At 40.1% G+C, this 26,308-nt stretch overlaps 1 protein-coding gene across 1 annotated transcript; it reads left to right on the forward strand.

Moving 5' to 3' along the window:
- On the forward strand, positions 1 to 8,681 carry MTFR2 (mitochondrial fission regulator 2). Its single transcript, XM_065733581.1, has 8 exons — positions 1 to 78; positions 218 to 343; positions 652 to 756; positions 979 to 1,103; positions 3,402 to 3,619; positions 4,862 to 5,162; positions 7,404 to 7,590; positions 8,398 to 8,681. The coding sequence occupies exons 1-8, from the start codon at positions 16 to 18 to the stop codon at positions 8,494 to 8,496; spliced, it is 1,224 nt and encodes a 407-aa protein (XP_065589653.1). The 5' UTR covers positions 1 to 15; the 3' UTR covers positions 8,497 to 8,681.
- The last annotated feature ends 17,627 nt before the right edge of the window (positions 8,682 to 26,308 follow it).

Genomic DNA, 26,308 nt, shown 5'->3' on the forward strand with positions numbered 1-26,308 from the left:
CCTCGCGGTGCCGCCATGGCGCTGCTGCTGCACCTCCTGCGGCGCCTGCTGGAGTACCTGGGCTGGCCGCCCGAGCAGGTGAGAGCCGGGCGGGGACGGGCGGAGCTGCCCGGGGGAGGGAGAGCCCGTACGGGCGGGAGGCACCGCTGCGGCTCCCGGGGCGTGCGTTCCGTTGGTGCGGAGCTGCCGCCGTCTGCATTCGCTGCTTCTCCTGCAGGCCGCCTTCATGGAAACACGCGTGCTGGGCGGCGGCCGGGCGGTGCGAGCCTGCCTCTCCTCCGCGGCTCCGTCGGGAGAGCGCGTCCAGCAGCTGTGTGCGGCCTTACGGAGGTACCAGCTCAAGGTACGCCGTACGCTTGTGTTGTTTTACACGGAGGGCTTTTCCCGAGAGCGCCGCGAATGCGCCTGGTTGCTGAAAAACGCGCTTCTTTTCGCTCAGTAACTCGAAACGCTGCCTTTGTGCTGCTGGTACGTGCTGGGTACGCGCTGTCTGGATGTGGTTTTGGAAGCGGGCTGCTGAGCACCTGGAACCTTTGCTCGAGAACAGTATGGGAAGGTTGCATCAACCTGACTGCGTTGCCGTTAGTCACGTAGAACATCTCTTTAACATCCTTTAACGTAGGGCTTTATATAAAGCATTCTGATTTTCAGGTTGTATCCGTTTGCCAAAGGAAGGAATATGGATCTAGTCGAAGCGTTGTTCGTAGACTCGGGACAATCCTTTCCTTAGAGCCGTACCCAAGACCTTATTTTCAGGTAAGCAATTTACGTTTATACGTAAGACTTCAGTTACGTACATCTTTAATTTCTAAAGGCAGCAATAGCTTTCCTGATCTTTTTCAGAAGCTTTTTGGATACTTTGCATCCCTTATGGTCACACTTCTCAACATGCTTACAGTGCTAGTTAAATCTTTTGCTGAGGCAAAATTTTTAGTGTGCACTAAATCCAGGTTTTTTTTGTGTGTGTTTTTGTCTTAGCTGGTTCACCACCTGAGTCCATTGGATCACGATGAACAAAGCATGGTTCCAACTTCTGCAGCTCCATCACTTGCTGATGTCCTGTGGGTAGCACATGATGAAGGACAAGCATTTGCTAGATTTAGGTAAGTAGAAATAAAATATACACACAGGAGTAATAGCAGAAACTTTTGTCTTTTGTTCCTCACAACTCTAAACCTTCTCAGGGTTCCATTCAAACCAACCCTGCAAACATTTTAACTGGAAGTACTTCCTGTGCAGAATATTTTTTATCTGAAAGATTTCTAATGCTGGGTACTGTCTTCCCTCCTAATGGCAGGTCAGATAAATCAGCAGTATTTTTAAGTTGCGTTTTCACTCAGGAAGTATTTTGTGAGGGTAGAAGTTTGAGGAAAACTTGCATGTTACAACCAAACGTGAGACATTTCTTAGTTTACAAAAGTTTAGATAAAAATTATAAAGGGTAAAATGCGGAAGAATGTTTAAATGTCTCCTTTGAATCTGATTGCTACAGTGCTGTTTGTGTAAACTTTCTTTAAGGAGCCGAAGAACACAGAATAGTTTCTGTTGGGAGGGATCTATAAAAATTACAAACCCTGTCTGTCAGCCTACTTCAGGACTCACTTGAAGTTAAAGCATTTCATTAAGAGTATTATCCAAATGCCCCCTAAATATGAACAGGTGCAGAGCATCAACTGCCTCTCTGGGAAGATTCTTCCAGTGCAAAACTACGCTCTTGGTAATGAGGATTTTCCTAAGGTCTAGTCTGAACCTCCCATGATGCATCTGTTAGCTGTTACCGTGTGTCCCATCACTTGATACCAGGGAGAAGAGACTTGGACCTTTCTCTCAACGTTCCTTTATTCATAAAGTTGTAAAGATCAGTGAGGTCACCCCTCAGCCTCTTTTTCTGCAGTCTTAACTGCAGTGTCCTCAGCCTCTCCCCACTAGACATGCCTTCCAGCCTTCTGTTCAGCTTTGCTGCATTCCTCTGGATACCTTCAAGGACCTTAATACACATCTCTAAATTCTGGAGCCCAGATCTGCACATGATGTTCCAGGTGATGCTGCTCCACCACTGAAATGTGGAGGGAGAATCACCTCTTTTGACTGGCTGGCTGCGCTGTGTTTATTACATCCCAAAATGTCATTTGCCCTCTTGTCTGCTGGCTTATGTTGGCCTGCTGTTACCAGCACCCCAGGCTCCTTTCTGCTCTGCAGCTCTCCAGCCATTTGTCTCCCAGTGTATGCATATGTCTGACATTCTACCCCAGGTGAAGAATCTGGTGTTTGTTCAAGTTTTATGCTGTTGATGATTGCCCAGTTCTCCAGTATATCTAGATACCTCAGCCAAACATCACATTTCTTAAGAAAGTCAACAGCAGTTTGTTTTTCATCTTTGGGTTTTGAAGCAGTTGTGAAATACTAGAAGAGTAAGAGTGTTGTTAAAAGGAACTGCATGTCCTGTTTTATCTTGCTTATGCTGCTCTTTAGTTGGTCTAATTCAGATCCAAGACACTTCTGTCTTGACACTTCATTTTTCTGTTGTTACTGTTCTTCCTTCCTCCTCCTCTCCTGGCTCTGTGGGATGTTTTTCAATGACAGGTGTAATGCATATCTCTTCCTTCTGACCTAGTATGTAAAGCAACATTTTTGAAAATCAGAAAACAGCATTGCAGGTGTGGTTTGAAGTAAAAGGGTGATGGATGTAAGGAGAAAGGTCTGGTTTTGTTTCAGTGAAAACTCAGTGAATTTGGAATAAAGTAAATTGATTTGTAATTTCGTTGTCTCATTCTGATAGTTTGATTTTGCACTCATTCTGTATTTTAAGTTATTTCTGCAGGCTCAGTCTTGAAGTAACTTTTAAAATTGAAATACAAGAGCTGTAGCACAGTTCTCTAATGCATCTGTGTTACATATGTAGCTTATAAAAGATAAGATTCTTATTTGTAAGCATTAACATTCATGATTATCCTCCATTATACTTCCTGGAAGATTACAGCTTTGCTGCTTACAGCAGCTCTTGCAGTGTTTGATAAATGACTAAAATGTGCGAAGTAATTTTAAAGAGATTATTGCTATCTGACTCTCCCTGCCTTTTGTACCTGTTGTCTCATGCAGTGGGGGAGGGAGAGGCACTGTAGTCGAATGGAACAGTAACAGCTCAGTTCTGCATTACAGCCACGTGCAGTTTATCCCTGAGTAAACTATCTATTTTGATTATGACTGTTCAAGGATTTGTATCTTACTTCAACTAAGGGAGATTTAAAACACTTTTAAAGCTATGAGCAGCTAAACGTCTAAGCAAATAGTTTGCAAATTTTATGTCTTGCAGAATGATGACAACTTGCTTGGATAGATGCAGAGTCTTGAGATTTCTTTTGCTGGCTGATCCTTTTAAACTGACTTTTATTCCTTTCTAGGACTGAATTGTGGAGAAAAGAAAAAAGTACAGCTTATCGTGACTTACATCCATCTATGGATTCCATACCAAGTGTTTCAAAAAACAGTACGCAGAAAGACAGTGTTGTTGATCAAGCAGCACTCCAGAAAATTTCTGCGCTGGAAGATGAGCTAACTTTTCTTCGTACTCAGATTGCTGCAATTGTTGCAGGACAGACATTGGGAAGCATACCATCACGTAAGCCTTTCTGGGTTTTTATGCCTTAGGGGTCTTCATGGATTGCCATGCCTCTGACATTGATACAGAATATCTCTAATTTCTTCATCTGAAGTTACTTAACACCAACACAATTTATGAAAGTAGTATTTATTTTCTGATGGTTGTATTGTTGTTATTGGTGTGTGTGGTTTGTTTATTTATTCAGTATTTTTTACAGTCTTATTCTTCCCCATCCTCCCTACCTTTCAACTTTTTTTTTTTCACAAACTGATGCATAGGAAGTTCTGCACGAATGTGTGTGGGAACTTCTTCACAGTGCAGTGACGGAGCAGTGGCACAGCTGCACAGAGAGGTGGTGGAGTCTCCTTCTCTGGAGACGTTCCAGACCTGCCTGGACGCCTACCTGTGCAACCTGGGCTAGGGAGCTGCTTTGGCAGGGGGCTTGGACTCCATGATCTCTGGAGGTCCCTTCTAACACCTACAATTCTGTGATTTTCATAGCTTGCTTGCCAATTTCAAATGCAATTGATCCTATATAGTGTCTATTTATTTTCATGCTTGTGAAGGAACCAATTGAACCACCAATTACAATTACTGTTTAAAAAAATAATTTTAACAGCTCCTGACAAGTTATCAAAATAACAGTTAAAACATTCTAAGGAAGTCAGGTTCAGGATTTAAGAGAAACAAGTGCTCCAAGTAGATGTCTAACCACCTTCGGAGCATCAAAGATAGTTTGTAGTATGTGCTTCAGTCTTGTGACTTTTCCCTTAAATGATCTGAGATCGTGCTTGCCTTGTACACTCCACTGTTGTTCAAGCATTGGGACAGATGTGATTTACATTTGTGTAGTGAGTGTTGTGCCAAGCGAGCTTAAACAGTTCTGAGGCCTCTTATCCTTCAGCTTAGTTCTGCTGACGCTTCTCCTTGGCGCTCTGCGTACAGTTTTTGTAGTCTGTTTTATGTTTTGTAGTTTTCTTTGCTGGTGCTTCATTTGGGTTATTGTAACCACGTCAGATCTGTTATTTTATGTGTTCTTAATCTATGTCTTTAAAACCAAAATTGTTCTTGGTTTTAATTATAGTTATTTTCTTCTGTGTTGTGATGTATGAATTGTGTAAGGAGTGCTTTAAGAGGGCTGGCCGTCTTGTCTTGACTTAAGCAATGTCTAGGACGACTCAGATTTAATGTTGCTAATTGCTAAGGTACTACTGATTTTTAAAAATAAAATCCCTCTTTTTCTTTTATGACTGCATTCAGAACCCTTTAGAACATTCAGCATTCCAGATGGATCTTACCCAGTGCCAGCCATGACTTCTACGCCATTGTCTGTCTCTCACAATCACTTTGCAATTCCTTCTCCTCCCCCACTTCCTTCTGCTGCACCATCTGGTATTGATGCTAGTAATTCAGCAATTGAACTTATAAAACAGCGTCGTGCTGCGAGAAACAGTGCTTCAACTACAGGTGATAGTGCTGATCCCCAGAGAATGAAGAACATTCCTAGCATGATGGATGTTTTGAAAGATCTAAACAAAGTTCAGTTGCGTGCTATTGAGAGGTGGGTTGAATTGAACGTGTACCTGAGTTATCCAAGGTTATGCAGTCATCACAGCAGTTTAAGCAGCAGCAGAGAGCACCAAGATGAAGCAGCTTCTATTCACAAACTGAAGTTCATATTGTTTAAGTTCTAAGATCGGAATATAAGATACTCATGGTGTGGCTTTTAGATCAGTTAGAAAATGCTGAATGTCACAGTGTTTAAAACTAGTATCCTGCATTAGTATACATTTCTCAGGTTGTTTGAGTCTTTGGTGTGTGTGTGTGACTTTTGTTTCAAGACTGAGTCTATTTAAAAATAACCTACAAAGTTACCGGAAACTGCTTTAAAAAATAAACTTTACATTCACTGTGAAAGGACATCTTTTGGGAAACACTGGGAACTAACTTAACCAAAATATTCTGGTCTTTCCTTTGAACTGTTAAATACATGCCATGTCTCATTGAAGATGTTTCATGAGTGTAAATAGTGCAATTGTATTATAATGCTCTTCATGGTCTACTGTTTTGATTTTAAGAGCTGTTGACAGGTTACAAAAATTCCTTACTAAAGCCTATAACATGTCTTCATGTCAGTGTTGGTCTGCTATGCCAGATGTGATAAAAGTTGTCAGATGTCTTTTCTGAACTTCTAGAGCTTAAAAAAAAAAAGTATGCAAGGGCAATTGAATCTTTAATGAATAAGAGAATGTTGTCAGGAAGCTTCAAGCTCTACTGCTATACAACCAACTTCTCCCATTATGGGCCAACTTCATAAAGTAGGAGGCATTATTTTCAGAGCAGTACCTGTATGCTTTCTTCCATATGCTTTCATGTACTGTGAAAGAAGAAGGTGAGAAGTGAAATGTTTACAATCATATTGTTAACGATTGTTGTGTTGAGCAGAGGCACACTTAGTAGGAACTGATAGGTGTGTATCTGGAATGCTTCTGGATTTAGGCATCTACTTGAATTCTGAAGGGAGAACTTAACTGAACGATGAATTTATATCTGCAGTCATTCCTTCTACCTTTGAGCCTGTGTTGTTGTCCAGTCTGTCAGGCAGCAGTCTGACACTTTAATAGGAAGAACAGAGCTTTGTTCTCCAAAGCTGAGAGCATGACGATTCCTGCTTCTGACACCTGAGCACCACCTTACACAGTGGGCAAGTGCTCCAACAGCTTGATTGTATATGAAGGGTGAACTATGTCCTCTCAGGATTCATGTTAAATTACATCATCTGAAACTGCCAGACTTTGAACTCACTGCTGTCATTGTGCTTTAGGAACAATTCATTGATCCGGAAGCAGCACTTTACTAGGCAAAAGTCTGAGTACTTACAGATTTGTTTCAAATATTTCAGTGGTTGGCATGGCCTTTTATGACTTAATTTATTGGACTAGTCACTGATTTCTGCATTTGTGTTGGCACTGGCGTGCTAGGTGCTCTTCTGATCTCATGTCTTTTTGCCATCTTTCAATTTCGGATTTGATGAGAACAACTTTTATAAATTACAATACAGACTCTACTTTTGTAATTTTGGCTATAAACATTTCATGTTTGGATGGGTTAGGTGCTCTCTTGGATGGAAGAACTCTTAGAAGCCTTTGTGCCAAATTTGATAACTTTCCTTTGCCAATCATAGTGTCCCTTAGTGCAACGTCTAAATGTTTCTTGAACACCTCCAGGGTTGGTGACTCCACCACCTCCCTGGTGGGAGTGGTGGGTGAAGGATGAAGTGAATTCAGATGCAATTTATATAAATGGGACTTTATTGTCACCTGGATGCATATTTACTTAAATGAGGTGGTGTTTTCCTTTAAGAATGGTTGCTCTGAGGAATTGTGCAAGTTTTCTTTTTTTTCCTCTATAATTCTTACTGAAGTCTAAATCAACATATTTATTTCATAACCTTTTTCAACACAATGGGTATCTCCCACTAGTATGCTTTAAAATAGCTTAGAAATGTAACCTGCTATGAAAACTGTACTTCTGTTTTTTCCTTTTACTCCAGTACTTTTAACACTTCATTGACCTACTGCCACTTTTCTTTAAGGAGCAGCGTTTTTGAGCTAACAGTCTGACTGGCAAGTTCTTAAGTGTACTGTTAGTCCTATTTAGTGTATTGCCTGGAAATAATGTGAGCAGCACGATTAGTGTGACCTAGTATAGGATAGGATGTATACAGAATTTGTGTATTGAGATTTTAGTCAGCTAAGCACATAATTCTGGGCAGGAGATAACACATTTTCTTTCCTTATAGGTCTCCTGGAGGTACTCCTGTACCTAAACAGAAAAAAAGGAGAAGTTCAGATTGGGATCCAGTTGCTCTACTAACTCATGCACTAAAACAGAAATTTGCACATAAGTATGAAGATGAGGATGATTCACTGGACAAAGAAAACAGATCTTTTGATAGCTCCCCATTTTCTAGTCCAGAAATCCCACTGGTATGTTTTTATATAAGTTCTTCATATCCTTGAAAAATTTAGCACATGGCTGATTGAGCTATGGACATTTGCTTGATGGTAATCAGTAGTTATTCATGTGTAGAAACAGTGTGTAGTTAATAAGGCTATTAATTAGCTAACTAATTTTGCGAATAAAAATTTCAGGAAGGTAGCAGGTCTGCTTAACATGTTCTATGTGTTCAAAGACCAAAATGAAAGCACTGAGTTTAGTATTTCTCTTGTGGCAGCATCTTTTCTCCAAACTCTGCATCTTTATTTTGAATAAAGATTCTGAATGTTGATGAAGAGCACATGAAATAATACAGTTAGAAAGTTGTTAAAAACAAAACAGCCCGGCTATTATTATACTGGATATTATAGATCCGTGGATTGCATGGCTGACATACTTGATTCTAGATGGGAAGATAGAAGTGAGATTCAGCAAGAGCTTATTTATGGATCAACTTTTGTTCCAAATTTATTAAAGTCCTGGAATAGGGACTGGAGAGCTGTACCATGTTCAGGAGTAGATAAAGAAAGATGAGCTCTTTTGGCTTAACTGGAAGATTAGTATAATGAGTATGCTTATTCTAATTGTCTACCCATGGGTGTTCTGAAGGATAAATGTGCTTAAAGTCAGTTCACAGGTTTACTATCTTATTCTTCCTAGGTTAAGAGAAGTGCAGAACTTTTTTTTTTTTTAATTGAAAATATCTTTAAACTGTCTTTATTGTAATCTGTATTTATTGTAAAGTTCTCATTCAGTTGTCTGGTACAATTTTACATAATGCTATCCCTGTTTCCTAGGTGGGACGTTGCAGCCTGAAGCCAAATGCAAATTCTACCCTTGTAAGAACTGACAAAGTTAAACAAGTGTCAGTGAGGAAAGTGAGACCTCATATTTAACTGATGGAGGGAGACTTCTGGGGAAACTTGATAGTGTGTGTAAGTGGCAGTGCTTCTTTGTGAAACTGCTGTAATGTGTTCTAGAATGTATCCGCCCTATGCTGTTGAAGTTTGGATTGTAGGCATGTGAAATTAGTTACCCAGCATCCAAACTTGTGAATTGGATGCTTTATGAGAAGCACACAGCCAAAAAAAGTATCTTGTTATTATGGGACGTTATGTCTTAAACCTGGGAAATAAAATAAATAAATGTATGAAAGAAATGGAATCATTGGTGTGGCAGCTGAGGTGTGTGCTTTCTCTGCACTTGAGTGTAAATAATGAAATAGTATAAAGTTTTGATTGGAGTGTCTTATATGTAGGTGACACTGTACAGCTCATGGTAGCTAACACTGTAGTATAGTTTCCTCAGTTTTCTTTGCAGTTTGTTAATACAACTCCATACTTCATGTGCAAATAATATTTCAATTTACTTTGCGTCCATGGACAAACTTATTTGTGAAGCTTTGTCTTGTTCTAAGCACACTGCAGGCTGTCTGTTAAACGCTTGTAATTTGAGGGAGTTGTCTTCGCAGAAGAAGAGACTTTAGAGAGATCTGCTAGCATGTAGTCTAGCTTTTGTGTATAAATAAGCACCATGTTATTTCTCCTACTGGCTTCTCTGTAGACTTTGTTTGGAGTGTATGCAATAAAATTTCCTTTGTATCATAGATGTGTGTGTAGTAGTGACATTTGTGTCTTGCAGACTGTTTTGTATCTCAGGAGCTGACCGCAGTAGACAATTCTTAGATTGTATCATCTAAAATTACTTAAAAGAGAGCTTAAACTTTTCTTGACAGAGTACTGAAAGTTCTATTTACAAATTAGTTGTGATTGACTGTTTAAAACAGCTGCCTTTACTTAATCGTTTGTCTAATGGTCCAGGTGCATAAAAACAAACTTTACATCAGTTGAACTGTGAACTGTATCCATTGCATGTCCTTGTGTGTCTTCTATTTTCCTACACAGAGTACAATGTCATTTGGATTCCCTGTTGCTGCCCAGTCTAATTTGCTGAGTTGGTAGAAGTTACTGTTCAAATTCAGTTCTTTAGATTCCATTTCAGAAGTTATATTTTGACTGAAATTGGAGCTTATGGAACTATTTGTTTCTTAAATAGTGTTTTCAAGATGTTTCTTCCCCATTTTTACCATGTGGTGAACTTTATCACGTTCTCTCATTTCTTTTCACAGTCCATAATAGCCAGACATTCCGTTTCTCTTTCCTTCTAAAAGTCTCTATGTAAACTGCAATTATATCCACACAGAATAGGCAGCTCGTCCCTCTGCTTAGTAAACTTTTCCTCTTCTATCCAACCTCTAGTTGTCTTTTGTCTGCTGCTCTGATATAGCAGAGAGCAGCAGTGGAAGAAGTCCACGAGCGCTTGCAGAAAAGAACATGAGAGCAAGTGGGTCCTGTTATGTGTAAAGCTTGTGAAAGAGCTCTGTTTTGCTTCACCTCTTTGCACTTCAGATACTGAGCGAGTTACCTCTTGTTATGTCAGCATTCATAGATCCAGGGGATCTCTGCACTTATGACTATTCTATTGAGACTGACAAATGTGAAGGGTGGAATTTCTGCAGTGAAGAATGAGTTAATTAGGAAGCTCTGGCTGTAGTAGTCTTCTATTGCTATATGTGGTCAGTAGTTTCTTCTCTCTTTAGGAAGAAATATTGTTTTGAACTGTCTGAGTCTTAAACCAGCAATCTACTATCAGACTTTGGAAGCATCCACAAATGTTAGTGAGCATCCACAAATGTTAATGTTTGGGTCTCCAGACTACTAGGTACTATCTCTGATTTTTTGAGTTAATGTACTGTGAACTGTGCCATAATGCTGTAATAGTTTTTTATAGCTGATCTGCTTGCTTGGAGGTGGGGGAGAAGTCATAGGCCCCATGTTTTGTTTTGTTTTTCTTTACAGCTATGTACCGGTTTCACCTGTGAAGGAATCAGGTTTTGTTTCTTGTTCCACTGAATTAGATAAGGCAAAGAACTGTGATATACCTTGAGAACTCTGAGGGAGGCATATAATAACATCTGACAGTTTTCAGTACTAAGAAGTTGCAAAATATTGAACGCTCTAGTCTAAAATGAAAATGTTAGCCCCAGTTTGCAGAGATTTTTCTCCCTTTCAGATTTAACAAGATTTAGCTTTGTCATCTCATTTTCTTGGACTCTGAAGCATCTGTATCAACAACTTTGATGCAACTCTGTCTTCTAAGAACCCATGCCCTCTTGACCTATAAATAGCCTTTACTGTCCAGTGGCAATATAACTCCTAGCAATATAGGGGTGGGTGAGAAGACTCAGGGGAATGTTCCAGCAGACTTCAGCTACATCTGTATTACTTCCTGGGTTTATTCAAAGTAAGCTATGAATTACATGGGTGTTTTCTCTGGGATGAGAAGAATACATGAAAATTTGACATTTGTCTTATCCTTGGTCAGTGGCATGTTACTAACTTGCAGTTAAAGAAGTGTTGTAAGATGTAAAAGCTTATTTTTACAACTCTTAGGGAGAAAATACAGCTCTTTTTCTTCTGTGCAACATTGTAAAGCATTAATGCAAAGGAGAGTTTCTTTCTTTTAGGTGTGTGCTTTTATGGTACTGTACAGTTTGGCATGGAGAGTGTACTGTTTTGTATGGTCTTTTGTATTGTTTAAATGGTATTAATGAAAAGCTTTGTTTTACTTGTTTAAATATTGAGATTTTACAACGAACTCATTCATTTTGTAAATGAATTCACTATTAAATATTATTCAAAACAGACTATTAGTAACTTTTCACAAAATCACAGAATAAGCTAGCTTATATACAAGATCAACTAACTTCAGTGGAATATGTTGATGATTGTGCTAAGGTTTTTGAAAAGAACTGATGTAAGCTGAAATACCTTTAGTATTTCAATACAGCTGTGAAGGGTTGCTGGTTCTCTTAAAGTTTTAATGACAAACTTCTAAAATTTAAAGCTGACAAGGTCCAAGACTGTAAAACCATGCAGCTTTTCACATACATGTATTTTTATCTTGTTTCTGTTGTTGTTGTTTGTTTGTTGTTTTTTTTCAGTGTTAGTGCCTATCATCTCAAATTCCTGCTCACGTGTCAGCCTACAACTCATTTCTTTGCCTTGTTTAGGAAAATTATTGCCAGGAACAGAAAATACTTCTTGAACTTTTGAAGCGTAAGTCAAGGCATTAATTATCATATTATTTCAGAGTACCTGAGGTGAACTTTCATAATCATCTTCGTAGAGTCTAAATAGTAATTAAAAGATTTATAAGATTAAGACACTACGTCCCAACAAAACTCTTGATTTTGTGATTTTGACTTTTAAACAAACTGATAATTGTTTCTGAAGGCATGTTGATGGGACAAACTATCTTTTCTTTTTTACAGCTTATACGTTTGTTTCTTTTTAGTTTTGAAAACTGAAAATCTTTGTTATTGGATAAAATGTACTCAGGGTGAGTATGAGCTTTTTATTTGGTTATACCTTTGCTGTACTTAAATAAGTTAGTATAACCTAGCAGCGAAACCATTGTAGATTCTTCAGTAAATATACGAAATTCTTTTATTTTGTTGCCTACTGCTTGCGTGCAGCAGCATCACATACTGTGTAGAATATGCATATCATAGTTATATTCCATTCAGACAGTTGACCTACCTCTTGTCATCTCAGTATTTCTCCCTACATTATTGCAATCAGACCATCTCTCCTGATCACTGTCTCCTTCAAGATTTTCTATTTCTGAAGAGTAAGGATTATTTTAAAAGAATGGTAATCTTCAGGAGATAAAATACATTATATCAAATGAAACTAAGCCATATTAATGCTTGCATCTGTTTATATATAACAAGTAATTCTAGTTTTGTTTCTTTCAGTTTGATTGACAAATGTGAAAGGCATAGTCTAGAACGGTCCTCGGAAAGTCTTTTCCTCTCTTAGTGTTTGTAAATGGTTCACTGGTTTATAAGCATGCATGTCATGCTCCATAATTTTATCTTGGACCATTTTGGTTAGGGCTCCACTGTCTTAATTGCTGTAATTTTTTTAATAATATATGAAATTATGTTATAGGACTGAAGTGGACAACTGTCTTTCCAGTTGGGAAATATTTTGTCCTTTTCAGTATTTTTGCCCAGACCATTTACCAATTCTTGTGGTTCAGAAATATTTTCTCACTGTTTAAAGTCACTAATAAAAATAATTTCTATTTCTCATCCATTTTATAGTGTAGTTTTTGTATCTATTTGAGTTACATGTGCATCATTAATGCATCATTAAAATGGCTATATCCTATGAGATAACTAATACCATGTCTGTGTTCTTTAATTTATACTATAACATCTCAAAATCTAATTAAATAATTTGGCCCATGTTTGACAGCATTAGAAACAACTGAAAACTGGAGGACTAATTTATCAAGAATAATTTTTAATAAAACGCATTTCATGATCTCATTTTTGAAACTTAAGTACTTAATTGTGAATATGAATCAAAATTTGTAGAGTTGGAAGGGACCTTTAAGATCATTTTGTTTCAACCCCCTCCTATAGGCAGGGACACCTCCTATAGACCAGGTTGCTCAAAGCCCCATCCAGCCTGACCTTGAATGCTTCTGGGTAGCAGGCATCCACAGCCTCACTGGTCAACCTGTTCCAGTGTCTCACAACCCTCACCGTAAAGAATTTCTTCCTAATATCTACTCTAAATCCTCTTCCAGTTTAAAACCATTTCCCCTCGTCCTCTTGCTACCTGCCCTTATAAAAAGCCCTTCCTGCTTTCCTGTAGGCCCCAGTCAGGTACAGGAAGGCTGCTGTAAGGTCTCCCTAGAGCCTTCTCTTCTCCAGGCTGCAGAGCCCCAATTCTCAGCCTGTTGTAGGGGAGGTACATCAGGCCTCTGATAATTTTTGTGGCCCTTCTTTGGGTCTGTTCCAACAGCTGGATGTCCATCTTGTGTTGGGAACCCCAAAACTGAACACAGTACTCCACATCAGGTCTCATAAGAGCAGAGTGGAGGGGTAGAATCATCTCTCTTGACCTGGATCATGCTTCTCTTGATGCAACCCAGGATATGGTTGGCCTTCTGGGCTGCAAGTGCATTGCTGGCTTGTGTTGAATCTTTTATCAACTGACACTCCCCAAATCCTTTCCTCAGGGCTGCTCTTAAGCCATTTCCTGTCCAACCTTTATCTGTGCTTGGGCTTGTCCTGACCCAGGTGCAAGACCTTGCACTTGGTCTTGTTGAACTTCATTAGATTGGCACTCACCTCTCAATACTGTCCAGGTCCCTCTGGACAATATCCTTTCTCTCTAGAGCATCAATTGCACTACTCAGCTTGGTGTCATCTGCAAACTTGATGAGGGTGTGCTCAGTCCCACTGTCTATGTCACCTACGAAGATACTAAATAACACTGGTCCCAGCACTGATCTCTCATCACCGGTGTCCACTTGGACACTGAGACCTTGACCGCAGCTCTTTGCGTGTGGCCATCCAGTTTATTTAGATAGGTTGTTCTGAAAGTAATGCCTCCTGTTTATTTCCCCAGGAGCTTCAACAGAGAGCATAGTAACATGATTTGATAGAGCAAATTCTCAGCTACAAACCACTATTTTTCAACATAGTCACCACTGCTTGCTATGTGTTTTTCCCAGCCATGAACAGGAGCCTGCATGTCACGCTTGTAAGAATCACAGTTGTCTGGAATGTGGCTTATCTTTTCTGTTGCTGTCATCACTGCAGAAACACACCGTTCGCTGCCTCACTGTTCTCACATCCACTGTTTGGTCTTCAAAACCATTCAGCAAGCATCTGCGAATGTCAGTGGGTGCTGTTGTTTCTACATGGAGGACACACATTTTCTTCATTGTCATTTCCATGTCAGGCACCGTTCTGTCAGACTGCCCCTCTGCTTCCATCTGTTGCTCAGCAATAGCATATAATGGAATACTGGTGGGAAGGTTCAACCTTTATTGCCACACCACCAACATCTGCTAATGATGTCATGGGCCATCGTAGTAAGATAGGAGGCATTACTTTTGGAGCAACCTTTGTATGTGTGAGTAGAAGCGTTCAGAATTTCATTTTGGTTGATATTGGAATAGAAGCGCTCACACCTTCTTTTTAAGACAAATAGAGGCTTTTAACTTCAGTGGATCAGAGAATCAGAAGTGGGAGGCTAAATTTGCCCTTTTTGTGCAAAAAATAGGTAGCACTGCCAGGGGTGGAACTGGTGCTGGCTGTGGTAAACCTCTAACCAGGAACAAATATCTTGGAATAAAATACACTAAGGGTTTTTGAAAATAATTGATGAAAATGACGTGTTCTGTGGATGAACTGCATGTATTTAACCACAAGAGAGCAGTGTTACACCAGATCTATGTTACAAATCTTAAATTTAAAAGTACTATTGCTTTGCAAGTGGTTAAGTCTAACAGCAAAATTGTAATCTCTTTATATTTTTATCTCTTTGTGGTACTCACCCTCTTCTAGAGGTAAACACTCCTAACTTTACTAGTGTTATGGTAAACTATATTTACGCATAATTTGTTTAATGAGAAATCAACACCGTTCACTTATCTTCAAAATAAAACCTGCTGCTTTATTTTCCTAAATTTTTAACATCCAGGAGAACAGGCAGAAGATTTTACATGATGAATGAAAGAGCTTCATCTGGCAGAGAAGGCTTTTCCTGAGTAAATAATCTTGTGTCCCACGTAAAACTAATATTGGGAAAAAATTCTGTTTGTGATGTAGTATGCATATAATGAGTGTTCTTATTGAATCATATGGATTGGTAAATAACATTTAGATTATACTAGTGAAAATATGTTGCTGCTTAGCAATTAAATATCAAAGGAGCCATCTGGCAGATATAGAAGATTATGCTCTGCTACACATCCTTTGCTCTTCACATGTAAATAATAACTTGAACAAGATTAGATCCACTCTTTTTCTGAATCTGTAGAACATAGAACTCTAAAAACCAAGAGCAGCTCTTAGCTTGGCTGCTGCTTCTAGGCAAAGGTGTTCCTGCTTTGTTTTTCAGAATTAGAGCCACATGCTGTGAAATAGAGGGAGCTACTGAGCAACAGCTGACTGCTAAAAAGGAGTTGCAAGACAGTTTAAAGTAAGCATGGTTTTAATTTCTTCATATTTTGCTGTTGTCTTGTAGTTGTTTGATGGATTGTGATCTTAGAGTTCACAGCCTGTGAGTATTTGTCTTGGTTTGTTTTTTTGTTTGCTTGTTATTTTTTTGTTTTGTTTTCGGATACTGAGAACTGTAGAATTCTGTTATAGGTTCCCAAACAACAGTGTGGGTCACACAGGTTGGTGCTCTGCACTCTGGCAGGTGAGTTTTTACTCTGTCCTTGAGAATGCTTTTATTATGTGTGGGTATTCACTGTGTGTTCCTTATTGGTCTGGATGGTTCTCCATTGCACTATTTCTACTGATTGTATTGCTTGCGTCGTATGCCATATTTGACTGTCATCTGCTGAGACAGGCTTGATAAGTCTGGGTCTGGTTGTTGTGCTCTTCCCTTGCTTGTAAGAAAGTGTTCCTGAATAGAGGTCAAAGCTCAGTGTTCGTGTGTCATTTTGTTAAGTTAGGAGCTGCCATACCAGCATGTACAGTGGGAAAGTAATCTGAAAATCAGTTTTTGGTAATGGTAAAAATACCTGGTTTGAGTTTTACTTTGATTTGACTCAGGTAAAGTGTGGGCTTTATCTGCCCTTTTGACCTTCCATGTGTTTTTGAGCTGGTTATCTTTGCTTCTTATGTCAGACATTTCTCTTGCACGTGCTGACTGTGTTTATATGGATTATGTTAAGATTTTGCTTCCTATCTATCTACAAGGAACCTTTTTTCTTTTTTCTTAAAACCTTCAGTAAACCTTCAATGCCTTTGTTATTTCCTGGTAGTAGCACAGACTTCTTTAAGCTTTGAAGAGTATACCTGGTTTTTGTGTATTAAAACAACGAAGCTGATAATGAAACTGGTATCTATAAAATCTGCTGCTTTATAACCTAGCTTGTCAGGAACGTCACAGTTCTCTAATGTTGAGTTTCTAATTTTGAAGTCACAGATATAAGAAAGAAATATTAACGTGATAAGCAAACAGAATGAGGGAGATCCTGCTATGTGCTTTGTGAGCTACTGGAGCTGTTGCTAAGAGAATAGCATGTTGACAATACCCTGAGCCAATAGTTGCCTGGGGAAACCACAAAAACTTGCTTCATTTCTACACATCTGTACAAACTCAGAATCTCTTTCTTCCCTGTAGGCCCCCTTCTCTTCCTCTAATGTGATAAGAACATAGGGGAATGAGATTGTATCGGACCAAGTCTGTCATCATTCTTCAACATACATCCTTTACAGCCAAGATCCAGCAGTACGTGGCCAGACCTTGACTGAATACAATAATTGTGAGGAGTTAACCTGGTGTGAATTGAAGGTCACGAATATTGTGTGTGGTAATGATCACTTGTGCTTTAATTTTGGAGTTGCTGTTGATCTTGTTGTTCTGAGTTAATGCAGCTTCGAAATGTTAGTAGTGAAACAATAGGTAAAATTTGTGGAAAATTCGAAAAAGAAATCACGTTGTGATCACTAATGAAGATGGGAATTATGACACCAAGCCATAATTATAGTATCATACTAAATTAGGTCTTCAGAAACAGAGTATGTTCCAGTAGCAAAGGCTGTTTTTTTTCTGACAGAGGGACACAATGCTAACCAATGGCAGGAAGTAAAAATTAGAATCATTTAAGTGAGGGTTCATTTCAATAGTGAGCATGACATCCACAATGGGAGGAAGTGATGACTTTTTGTTACTTGTTCTATTCAATACCCAAAACCCAGAACTAGTTCTATAGTGAACCCACTACAGAGTGAAAAATAAACAATGCTCCCTGCCAAAAAAAAAAAGACAAAACCAAATAAACAATCCTGTAACTTCTAGATGACCAAGGCTTACTACGTTTTAAAGCTTAGGTCTTGGGTATATGGATCTGTCAGGCAGACTTTCTAAGAGGCTTTTCTTGGTTGAGTCACTTCTGACAATGATACCATTTTTCCACTTAATTCCAAGTCTCTTACACTGCTTCTGCAGAGAGGCGTTGAAGTATCTTTATTTTTCTTATGTATTAATCACAGTTCATCCAATAGTCTAGCTTTTACAGAAAGTGTTTGTCTTTCACATTTTGAAAGTACTTTCAGAGGGAGGAGCCTGTAATGCTTCGGAAGGTGCTCTGCTGATTTTCAGGGTTTTAAGAACCCATACTTCGATGGATCTCAGCAAAATTTAAGTTTGTAGTTGTGCTGTGCCAGGTGAAACATGACATCTGCATTGTTATGTAACATGTCCCTGAGAGCAGTGTTCCTCCCACAGGCAAAGCTGTAAGCTGTCAAGTAACTCAAGAGTGGTGATGTTAAGTTCTCCCTTTAAATTAACGATACTGAGGTATTGGAAAGAAAGAACTGCAGTTGGACTGATGAAGTGGCAAACTTTCCCAAAAGAGAACAGTTAAATATATATATTTTTAAAGTTACTTGTGGCTGATAAGGTCACTTTTTTTCCACAGAACCGAAGAAGATCATCTACTTTATCATTAAAGTAGCTGCTCTCCTTTCCAATCTTGTTCACTACAGAATCTGTGGGGTTTTTTTGTTGGGTTTTTTTTTAGTTGAATTGTGAAGAAACATGAATATGTTGTTAAATTACCTATTTTCTGAAGACTCACGGTAGGAGTAGTATTACTAGCACCCCTTGTAGGGTTCTGCTCTAGAACTAGAGTGCTCTGAAGAGCTGCCAAAGTGTAAAGAAATAAATTCCCTCTTTAATTAGCATTTCATGTACATTGTGACTGTTGAGCTGTAGTAGTAGAAAGTGCCAGAGGACTTTGTAAGCATGGTGTGTTTGAAAGCCCAGGTTCTGCAAACCTGAAGGCTGAAGTAATGAAACTCCTCAGAAATGAAAGGAAGGCTATTGGTAAGGCAAGGTTACGTTGTGATGTGTTTAGGTCTCAGGCAGAGACAGGATTTTGCAAAGAAAGCTGAAGTTCAAACTGACTTCCCATACTCCTTCCTAAGCAAACATTAATGGGCATATTTTTAACTACTAACCTGTACATCTGAGGAACTGACATGTATGCAATAATCCCTTTAAGAAAATAGGTTTCATACTGTTGTGAAAAGTGCTTAATAAACTGTGACAGAAATTGAAGCTGATCTGAACCTCAGGAGAATTTTTCTCTTGAGATCAGAATACCAGGTTTTATTAGAATAAAACCATTGTGATTTTGACCAGGGAGAGCTCAGGAATGATGAACAAAGAAGGCAGAAAGGAGTTGGAAGGGTCTCTACTGCCTGTCGTGCCCTTGCATGCGAGTCCTTGGTTCTATTTAATTCAGCATCTATCTGAGTCACAGTGACCCCTCTCATGTCTACGTGACGGAAAAAAACTCACAAGAATTTTGGTACTTGCTGTGTTCCTGCCTGAGCTGCGAGCTTCTTCTTACTGCTCTGACAGGAAATACACCCTGTGCTTTCTGACCTTCCCCTGTTCCAGCCCTGTTTGAAGCATCTCAGAGAAGGAGGATATCTTTCCCTCATTTGGACTGTGTGTGGGAAAGTCACTCAGCTTTTTAAAAGAACTTAGCATAGAATTTGGAACATAATAAATTCTGTGCTTTCTGAAAGTAAATTATTTCTGCCTTGCTACTGGCTACTTGTTGCCTTTGAGAAGCTGACTGTCATTAGGTGTACGTGAGGGGCAAGGGTTCTTAGGATGTAAAAATGGGGGCTTGATAGTAAGTTTTACTCAGCTGTAGACTAGGCTGCTGATAAGAGGGAGCACAGAGGAATTTGGAGACTCAAATGCAGAAAGAAGACCACACAGCTTCTTCTCCACGTCTCTTCACTTCAATCCAGTGATAACACCTTCCAGTGATATAATTTGTACATGTTATCTTTGTAGCTATGAGGAGTGTAAATATAGGAAGTGTATTTGCTATGTTAAAACTTTTGTACGTGCTTTTAGGCAGCTAAGGAATACAGTGCCTGTTTTGACATAATATAAGCAATTTTGAGTAGCTGAACTAAGTACCCATCTGATATCATGGCTGACTCATCACAGAGATCAACACATTTTAAAGAAAGTAATTCTCCTTGTTTTTTGATCCTTCCGTAGATGAGAACGGTATCTTTTTTTCTCTGAAGATCGCATTGAAATATAGTTCTCCATTGTAGAACATGAAAGACACAGAAAAGTGATATTAGGGAAAAGAATGAGCTTTCTTGTGGAATCTGACCCTGAATCAACGGGAATTTTTAGTACTTCCTCTTTTATTTGGATTTTGATTGCCTGAAGTGATAAGCCCTGAGTTTGTCTCCAGATGTCGCCAGGTCCTCTTAAAGGAATGATGCTAGGCATCAAAAACACACATAGATGCAGCTCTAGATTTACTTGCATTTTTGTAGCTATGTTTTTTTCATGCAGATTCTTACGTATGAGCTAAGCTCATAGGAATCCTCTGCATACACAAATAAAACCTTGGATTTGGAATGTAGCAGTTGCTGACCTGTGTAAGTAGGTCGTGCAAGCTTCGTTCTAAACTAAAGGTTGATTTAAATCTTAAGGTACAATTTCTCCAAATGCCATAATTTTAGTAATACTTGTGTTTACGCATGGATTTTCTTTTTGTTTGTACAAATGTTCATCCCTCTTTAACCTTTAACCACGTAGCCAAATTTAAATGTTTCCTTGTAGCAGCAACTTCCAAATGTGTTGTTTTACTTTGTTTCCCCTTGCTTTTATATTTAGATTTGGAATACAGAAGCCTTCTTGTGACTGTTCTTATTTTTATTTTATTTTAAACTGGTGATACTAAGGAAGCTAGTCTTTTTTGGTTGTTTTCTTTTTTCCCTTCTCCTTTTTTGAGATTTTTCATGTTTCAGAGAGCTTTTTGCCACCCCTCTTTCCACTTCCTACTTTATACTTGCAGTTTCTGCAGACATTGCTGGTATGAAAATGATAGTATGCAATTTATGTCTGGGCAGTACGGTAGGTGTAGATAATAGTGTAACTTGTCTATAGCCCTGTTGATGTGAACACTAATATTCCATTCTAGTTGCATTATGACACCCAGCTCTGCTTCCTAACCCGGTACAATATACTTTAAACCCTGTAGGGTATAGTATTAATTACTTTTTTTCTGTATTCCCATCAATTCATCTGGTATGAACATAATCTGCTCTTGTAATACTGAGTTTCTTGTCTGTTTAGGTCTGCGTGGCACTGTATATGGGAATTGTTAGGTCACAGCCTGAACTAGTGATTGAGCACCTGGTGAAGGGGTGTAGCCAGCCCTGGGAGCACAGGTGGAAGCAATTCTGTGTGATCAGAACAGGGTGGACGCAGGGTTCACCCTTCCGTAACCTCATTTAAGGGCTGGCAGCAACGAGAGAAGGTTCTCTACTTAGAGAGATCTTGTCTCCTTTGGAGTGTTTGGTGAGCCCTGATCCTCAGAAAAGGGTAAGTGATTCCTTCTTTATTACTGGACTGTGACTGCTACCTTTCTTAGATTTAAAGCAACTATATCTGCTGCTGACTATCTGTATGCACTATCTGGACAGTGAGGGGAGCTTTTAACAAGTGATACTGTAGGTAGCAAAATGTAGTTTTTGTGGATGGAGCTGTTCTGTGAAGTTTAGTAAAACTTGTCCTGAGACCCAAACCAGTGTAGGATAATACAGTAACATGATTCATTGGCTTTAGTGGCTGAGCCAGTTTAAGCCCTTTCATGCCTATGCTGCAGCTCATTTTCATAAGTTCATAAGTTCATAAGGTTGGAAAGGACCTATAAGATCATCTAGTCCAACCATCCTCCTATCACTATCTCTACCCAACTACTAAATTAAGTCCTTAAGCACCTCATCTAAACGCTTCTTGAACAGCGCTAGGGATGGTGCCTCAACCACCTCCCTAGGCAGGCCATTCCAGTGCCTGACCACTCTTTCAGAAAAGAAATGCTTCCTAAGGTCTAATCTAAATCTTCCCTGGCGCAACTTGTGGCCATTCCCTCTCGTCCTGTCATTACTTATCAGGGAGAAGAGGCCTACCCCCTCCTCACCACAACCCCCCTTCAGGAAGTGGTAGAGTGCTATAAGGTCTCCTCTGAGCCTCCTCTTCTCCAGACTAAACAATCCCAGCTCCCTCAGCCGCTCCTCATAAGACTTGTGCTCCAGGCCCCTCACCAGTTTTGTTGCCCTTCTCTGAACACGCTCCAGGGCCTCAATGTCCTTCTTGTAGTGAGGGGCCCAAAACTGAACACAGTACTCGAGGTGCGGCCGTACCAGAGCTGAGTACAGGGGGATGATCACCTCCCTGCTCCTGCTGGCTACACTATTTCTAATACAGGCCAGGATGCTGTTGGCCTTCTTGGCCACCTGGGCACACTGCCGGCTCATGTTGAGCCGAGCATCAACCAACACCCCCAGGTCCTTTTCCTCTCTACATTCTTCAAGCCATTCTGCCCCAAGCCTATAGCATTGCATGGGGTTATTGTGGCCAAAGTGCAGGACCCGGCACTTGGTCTTATTGAACCTCATCCCATTTTGCTCAGCCCAGCTGTTCAGCCTATCCAAATCCCTCTGAAGGGCCTCCCTACCCTCAGGCAGTTTGACACATCCTCCCAGCTTTGTGTCATCTGCAAACTTACTGAGGGTACACTCAATTCCCTCATCTAGGTCATCAATAAAGATATTAAACAAGATGGGCCCCAAAACTGACCCTTGGGGGACACCACTCGTTACAGGACGCCAGCTGGACTTAACTCCATTAACCACTACCCTCTGGGCACGGCCCTCCAGCCAGTTCTCCACCCAGAGAAGAGTGAACCTGTCCACACCACGGGCTGCCAGTTTCCTTAGGAGAATACTGTGGGAGACCGTGTCAAAGGCCTTGCTGAAGTCCAGGTAGACTACATCAACAGCCTTTCCCTCATCTACCTGTCTGGTCACCCAGTCATAGAAGGAGATGAGGTTGGACAAGCACGACCTGCCCCTGGTGAACCCGTGCTGGCTGGATCTGATCCCTTTATTGCCATGCACGTGTCGTGTGATCTCCCTCAATATCATCTGTTCCATAACTTTCCCTGATACCGAGGTCAGGCTGACAGGCCTGTAGTTCCCCGGGTCTTCCTTACGTCCTTTCTTGAAGATGGGAGTCACATCGGCAAGCCTCCAATCTTGTGGGACCTCTCCAGATAACCAGGAATGCTGATAGATGGCAGAAAGTGGCTCGGCAATCACCTCTGCTAGCTCCCTCAGCACCCTTGGGTGGATCCCATCTGGCCCCATGGACTTTTGGCAGTTCAGATGGAGGAGAAGATCTCTGACCGTCTCTGTTTGAATCACAGGGGGTGCATTATGCACCCCGTCCCGGACTTCCAGGTCAGGGCAAGTACCATTTGGATAACTGTCCTGTCTATTAAAGACAGATGTGAAGAAGGCATTGAGAACTTCAGCCTTTTCCTTATCATCTGTGGTTATATTGCCTGCCTCGTTGAGTAAAGGAGGGAAATTTTCCTTAGTTTTTCTCCTGCTGTTAATATATTTGTAAAAGGGTTTCCTGTTCTCCTTTACAGCAGTAGCCAGCCTAATTTCAAGCTGGGCTTTAGCATTTCTAATTTTCTGCCTGCAGATCTTGGCCAGTTCTCTGTAGTCACCCCAAGTAGCCTGACCCTAGTAGCCTAACATTTTAGTAGCCTAACATTTTCTGTCTGACTATTCCTAAGTAACTGTTTCAGACTGTACTGCATGCTGCATTGGTGAAAGATCAACACGTGTAGGAGTGGGAACAGCATAAGCCTGTCTTTCTGGTAAAACTTCTGTACTTTGGAATGGCACCTATGTTTGTCTAGGGAGAGCTGGACTGCATTAGACGCTGGAGGGACAACTTCTTGCTGCTTTTTAGGGAGGAGTATCTGTCACCTAAATAATCATTTGTCGTGTGTGTACTGTAGTGCTCCTTTTCTTGATTAATAGTTCTATTAGATGGTGATGGTGTAGAACTTCTGGACAAACCATCACAACTCTATCCTTTTATATGGGACAGATCTCCAAGGGGTCTCTCTTAGAATCCAACTTGCATTCAGAGGATGTGTGGAAGCACTTTTTAAATTTATATTGTTATTATTTATTTTACTTGAGAAAGTGAACTTAAAATACTGGCTGAATAACACTGAAACCAAAGATATTTCCAGCTTCTATATCCAATTCTGTTGTAGTGCATGCTCAGCACAAACTGTGTGAGCTGAAGTCTGAGGTGTAGATAGCTTTCCCTGTGTTCATGCAGTGCTCCTGTAGTGGCAAACATCCATCTGCGGGGACAGATTTTTCACTTAGAAGTATTTACCACTGGAGAGCATCATCACCAATATGTTCAATTAAACTTCACAAACCTGTCGTGTTGGTTATATAACGTGGTCCACAAATGGGAAGTGAGGCTAACGCTGACTAATCTTGAAAGAAACCAGATACAGGAACTGAATCAAAGAATCAAGAAACGATTGAGGTTGGAAGAGACCTGTGGATCCATCTGGTCCAACCCCTGCTCTAGCAGGGACTCCCAGAGCAGGGTGCCCAGCACAATGGTGGCATCTGAAGATGTCCAAGGAGGCTGTATGCCCTGTTTTGGCAACCTGTGTCAGTGCTCCATCACCCACACAGCACAGAAATGCCTCCTGGTATACAGAAGGAGCCTCCTATGTTTCAGTTTGTGTCCGTTGCTTCTTGTCCTGTCACTGAGCACCACTGATGAGCCTGTCTCTGTCCTCTTTGCACCCTCCCTTCAGGTATTTATACACACTGATTGGATCTCCCCTAAGCCTCCTTCAGGCTGAACAGTCCCAGCCCTCTCAGCCTCTTGTTGTAGGAGAGATGCTCCAGCCCCATTATCATCTTCATAAGCCCTCCATTGGACTCTTTTCCAGGATGTGTGCATCTTTCGTGTCACAGGATGCCAGGTGTGGCCTCACACCTCTCTCTACAATTAATTCTGGACACTTGCGTTTTTTCTATTTTTTATTAGTTGTCATTCTTTGACATGATGAATACTTACAGCAGTATGTTAAAAAAGATACAATTAAGTCTCTTGGCATCACTGCATAGCAGTCACAGCATTTTCACACAATCTAGTGCTTCCTTTTAGAATGATGCATATGGCAAATATACGCACATATGTGGGCTGGTCTTGGTCCCAGTGAAGTTGGTGGGACCAGTGTTTGGCCCATAGAGTTGTACAAGATCTGTGAATATGTATATATAAAACGCTTTACAATAAACATGACATATACAATCTTGAATTCAGAGATAAGCAGAATATATTTTTACATCCAAGTCAAACTTATGCTCTGCACTGAAAGTTTATGTACCTAAAATATTGGATGACTTACAGAAACAAATAATAGAGTAATAGTTTGCACCAATCAGAATAACTTGGACACGTGTTCATGGCATGAAGCTTGCTGTGTTGTTGTTTTTTTGGTTTTTTTTTTGATTTGTTTTGTTTAGGTTTTGGCATGGCTTTCTCTTTCTTTTTCTTCTTCTTTTCAAATTCATGGGACCTTAATTTAAATGTTATTACTGAGTCTGTGGGTGGTGGTGCCAGGAGGAGAATGGGAGAACTTTACGGACGGCATATCTGAGTTTATTAGGAGTCTATAAAGGATGTATGGTATCCTGATGCCTGAAAATAAAAGGAGTGTTTCTCCTTTCCAAGAAGAGTCCGTCTGGAAGGGGTTGTAGGCAGTCTGCCTCTGTTTTGATGGTAACTTCTAATAGAAAGTTCAACCAGAGTTGAGAAAAGCTGTTAAGACAGCTGTGCAGTTTGAAATCCAGATTATTCCATTTGCTGTGGTAGCAGCCTTCTCACTGATCATTCTGGGAGACTTTGATTTTCTTTATGAAAACCAACAGTCCACACAAAAAGAACAGATTTATGTTAGAGAGACTGTCCAGAGCTGCTACTTAATATCAGCTACTCATCTGTCTGTCGCTATTTTTCAGAAGTACACATTTGTTGTAATCCTTGTTTTCCCATTGTGGTTGGTGGCTGGAATCTTGGCCCTTAGAAACCCAAATTTGGGTCGAACCTTTACTCAATGATAGTGTAAGTTGTTCTAACCAATTTAAAGATGTCACTTATTATCACTTTTATTTAAAATAAATGAATAAAAAAGGTTATTTATGCAAAATTTGCCTCTGATGAAATGAAGTCTGTATTTAAAGAAACTGATTTTAATCAATTAAGTGAATTGTATTTGTGTGGCATTGTTAGAGTGTGTTAAGCTTGTTCTTAGCAATTGCCTGCTTCCTTCATTACGTATATGGAAAACCCAACTCGGTTTCAATACTGCAAAGTCTGTTAGCTGCACTGGCCCAGTAAGAAAGCAAAACAATTTACAAAGTTTTTCTGTACAGTGGCTAATATGGCTGCCAGGGTAACGATCCGCAGACTTTGTATGTTTGCACGTACACTTTTCCATTCTGATCATACAGTTGGCATCCTGGGGAGAAATCCCAGCACCAAAATGTTCGCTAAACTACTAGATAATAGCAAGCACTTACCACACAGGGCACTGGTGTTGCTGAACTGGCTGTTAGCAGGTATGGTTTGGCTTATTTTCTGGGGAACTGCAGAATCATTAAGGTTGGAAAAGACCTCTGAGATCACCCAGTCCAACCACAGACCCCAGTGAATCTGG

The sequence above is a fragment of the Cyrtonyx montezumae genome, unplaced genomic scaffold, assembly GCF_038088225.1.
Source record: "Cyrtonyx montezumae isolate F1298 unplaced genomic scaffold, pur_monq_1.0 scaffold_0, whole genome shotgun sequence".
In the NCBI taxonomy this organism is placed as follows: domain Eukaryota; kingdom Metazoa; phylum Chordata; class Aves; order Galliformes; family Odontophoridae; genus Cyrtonyx; species Cyrtonyx montezumae.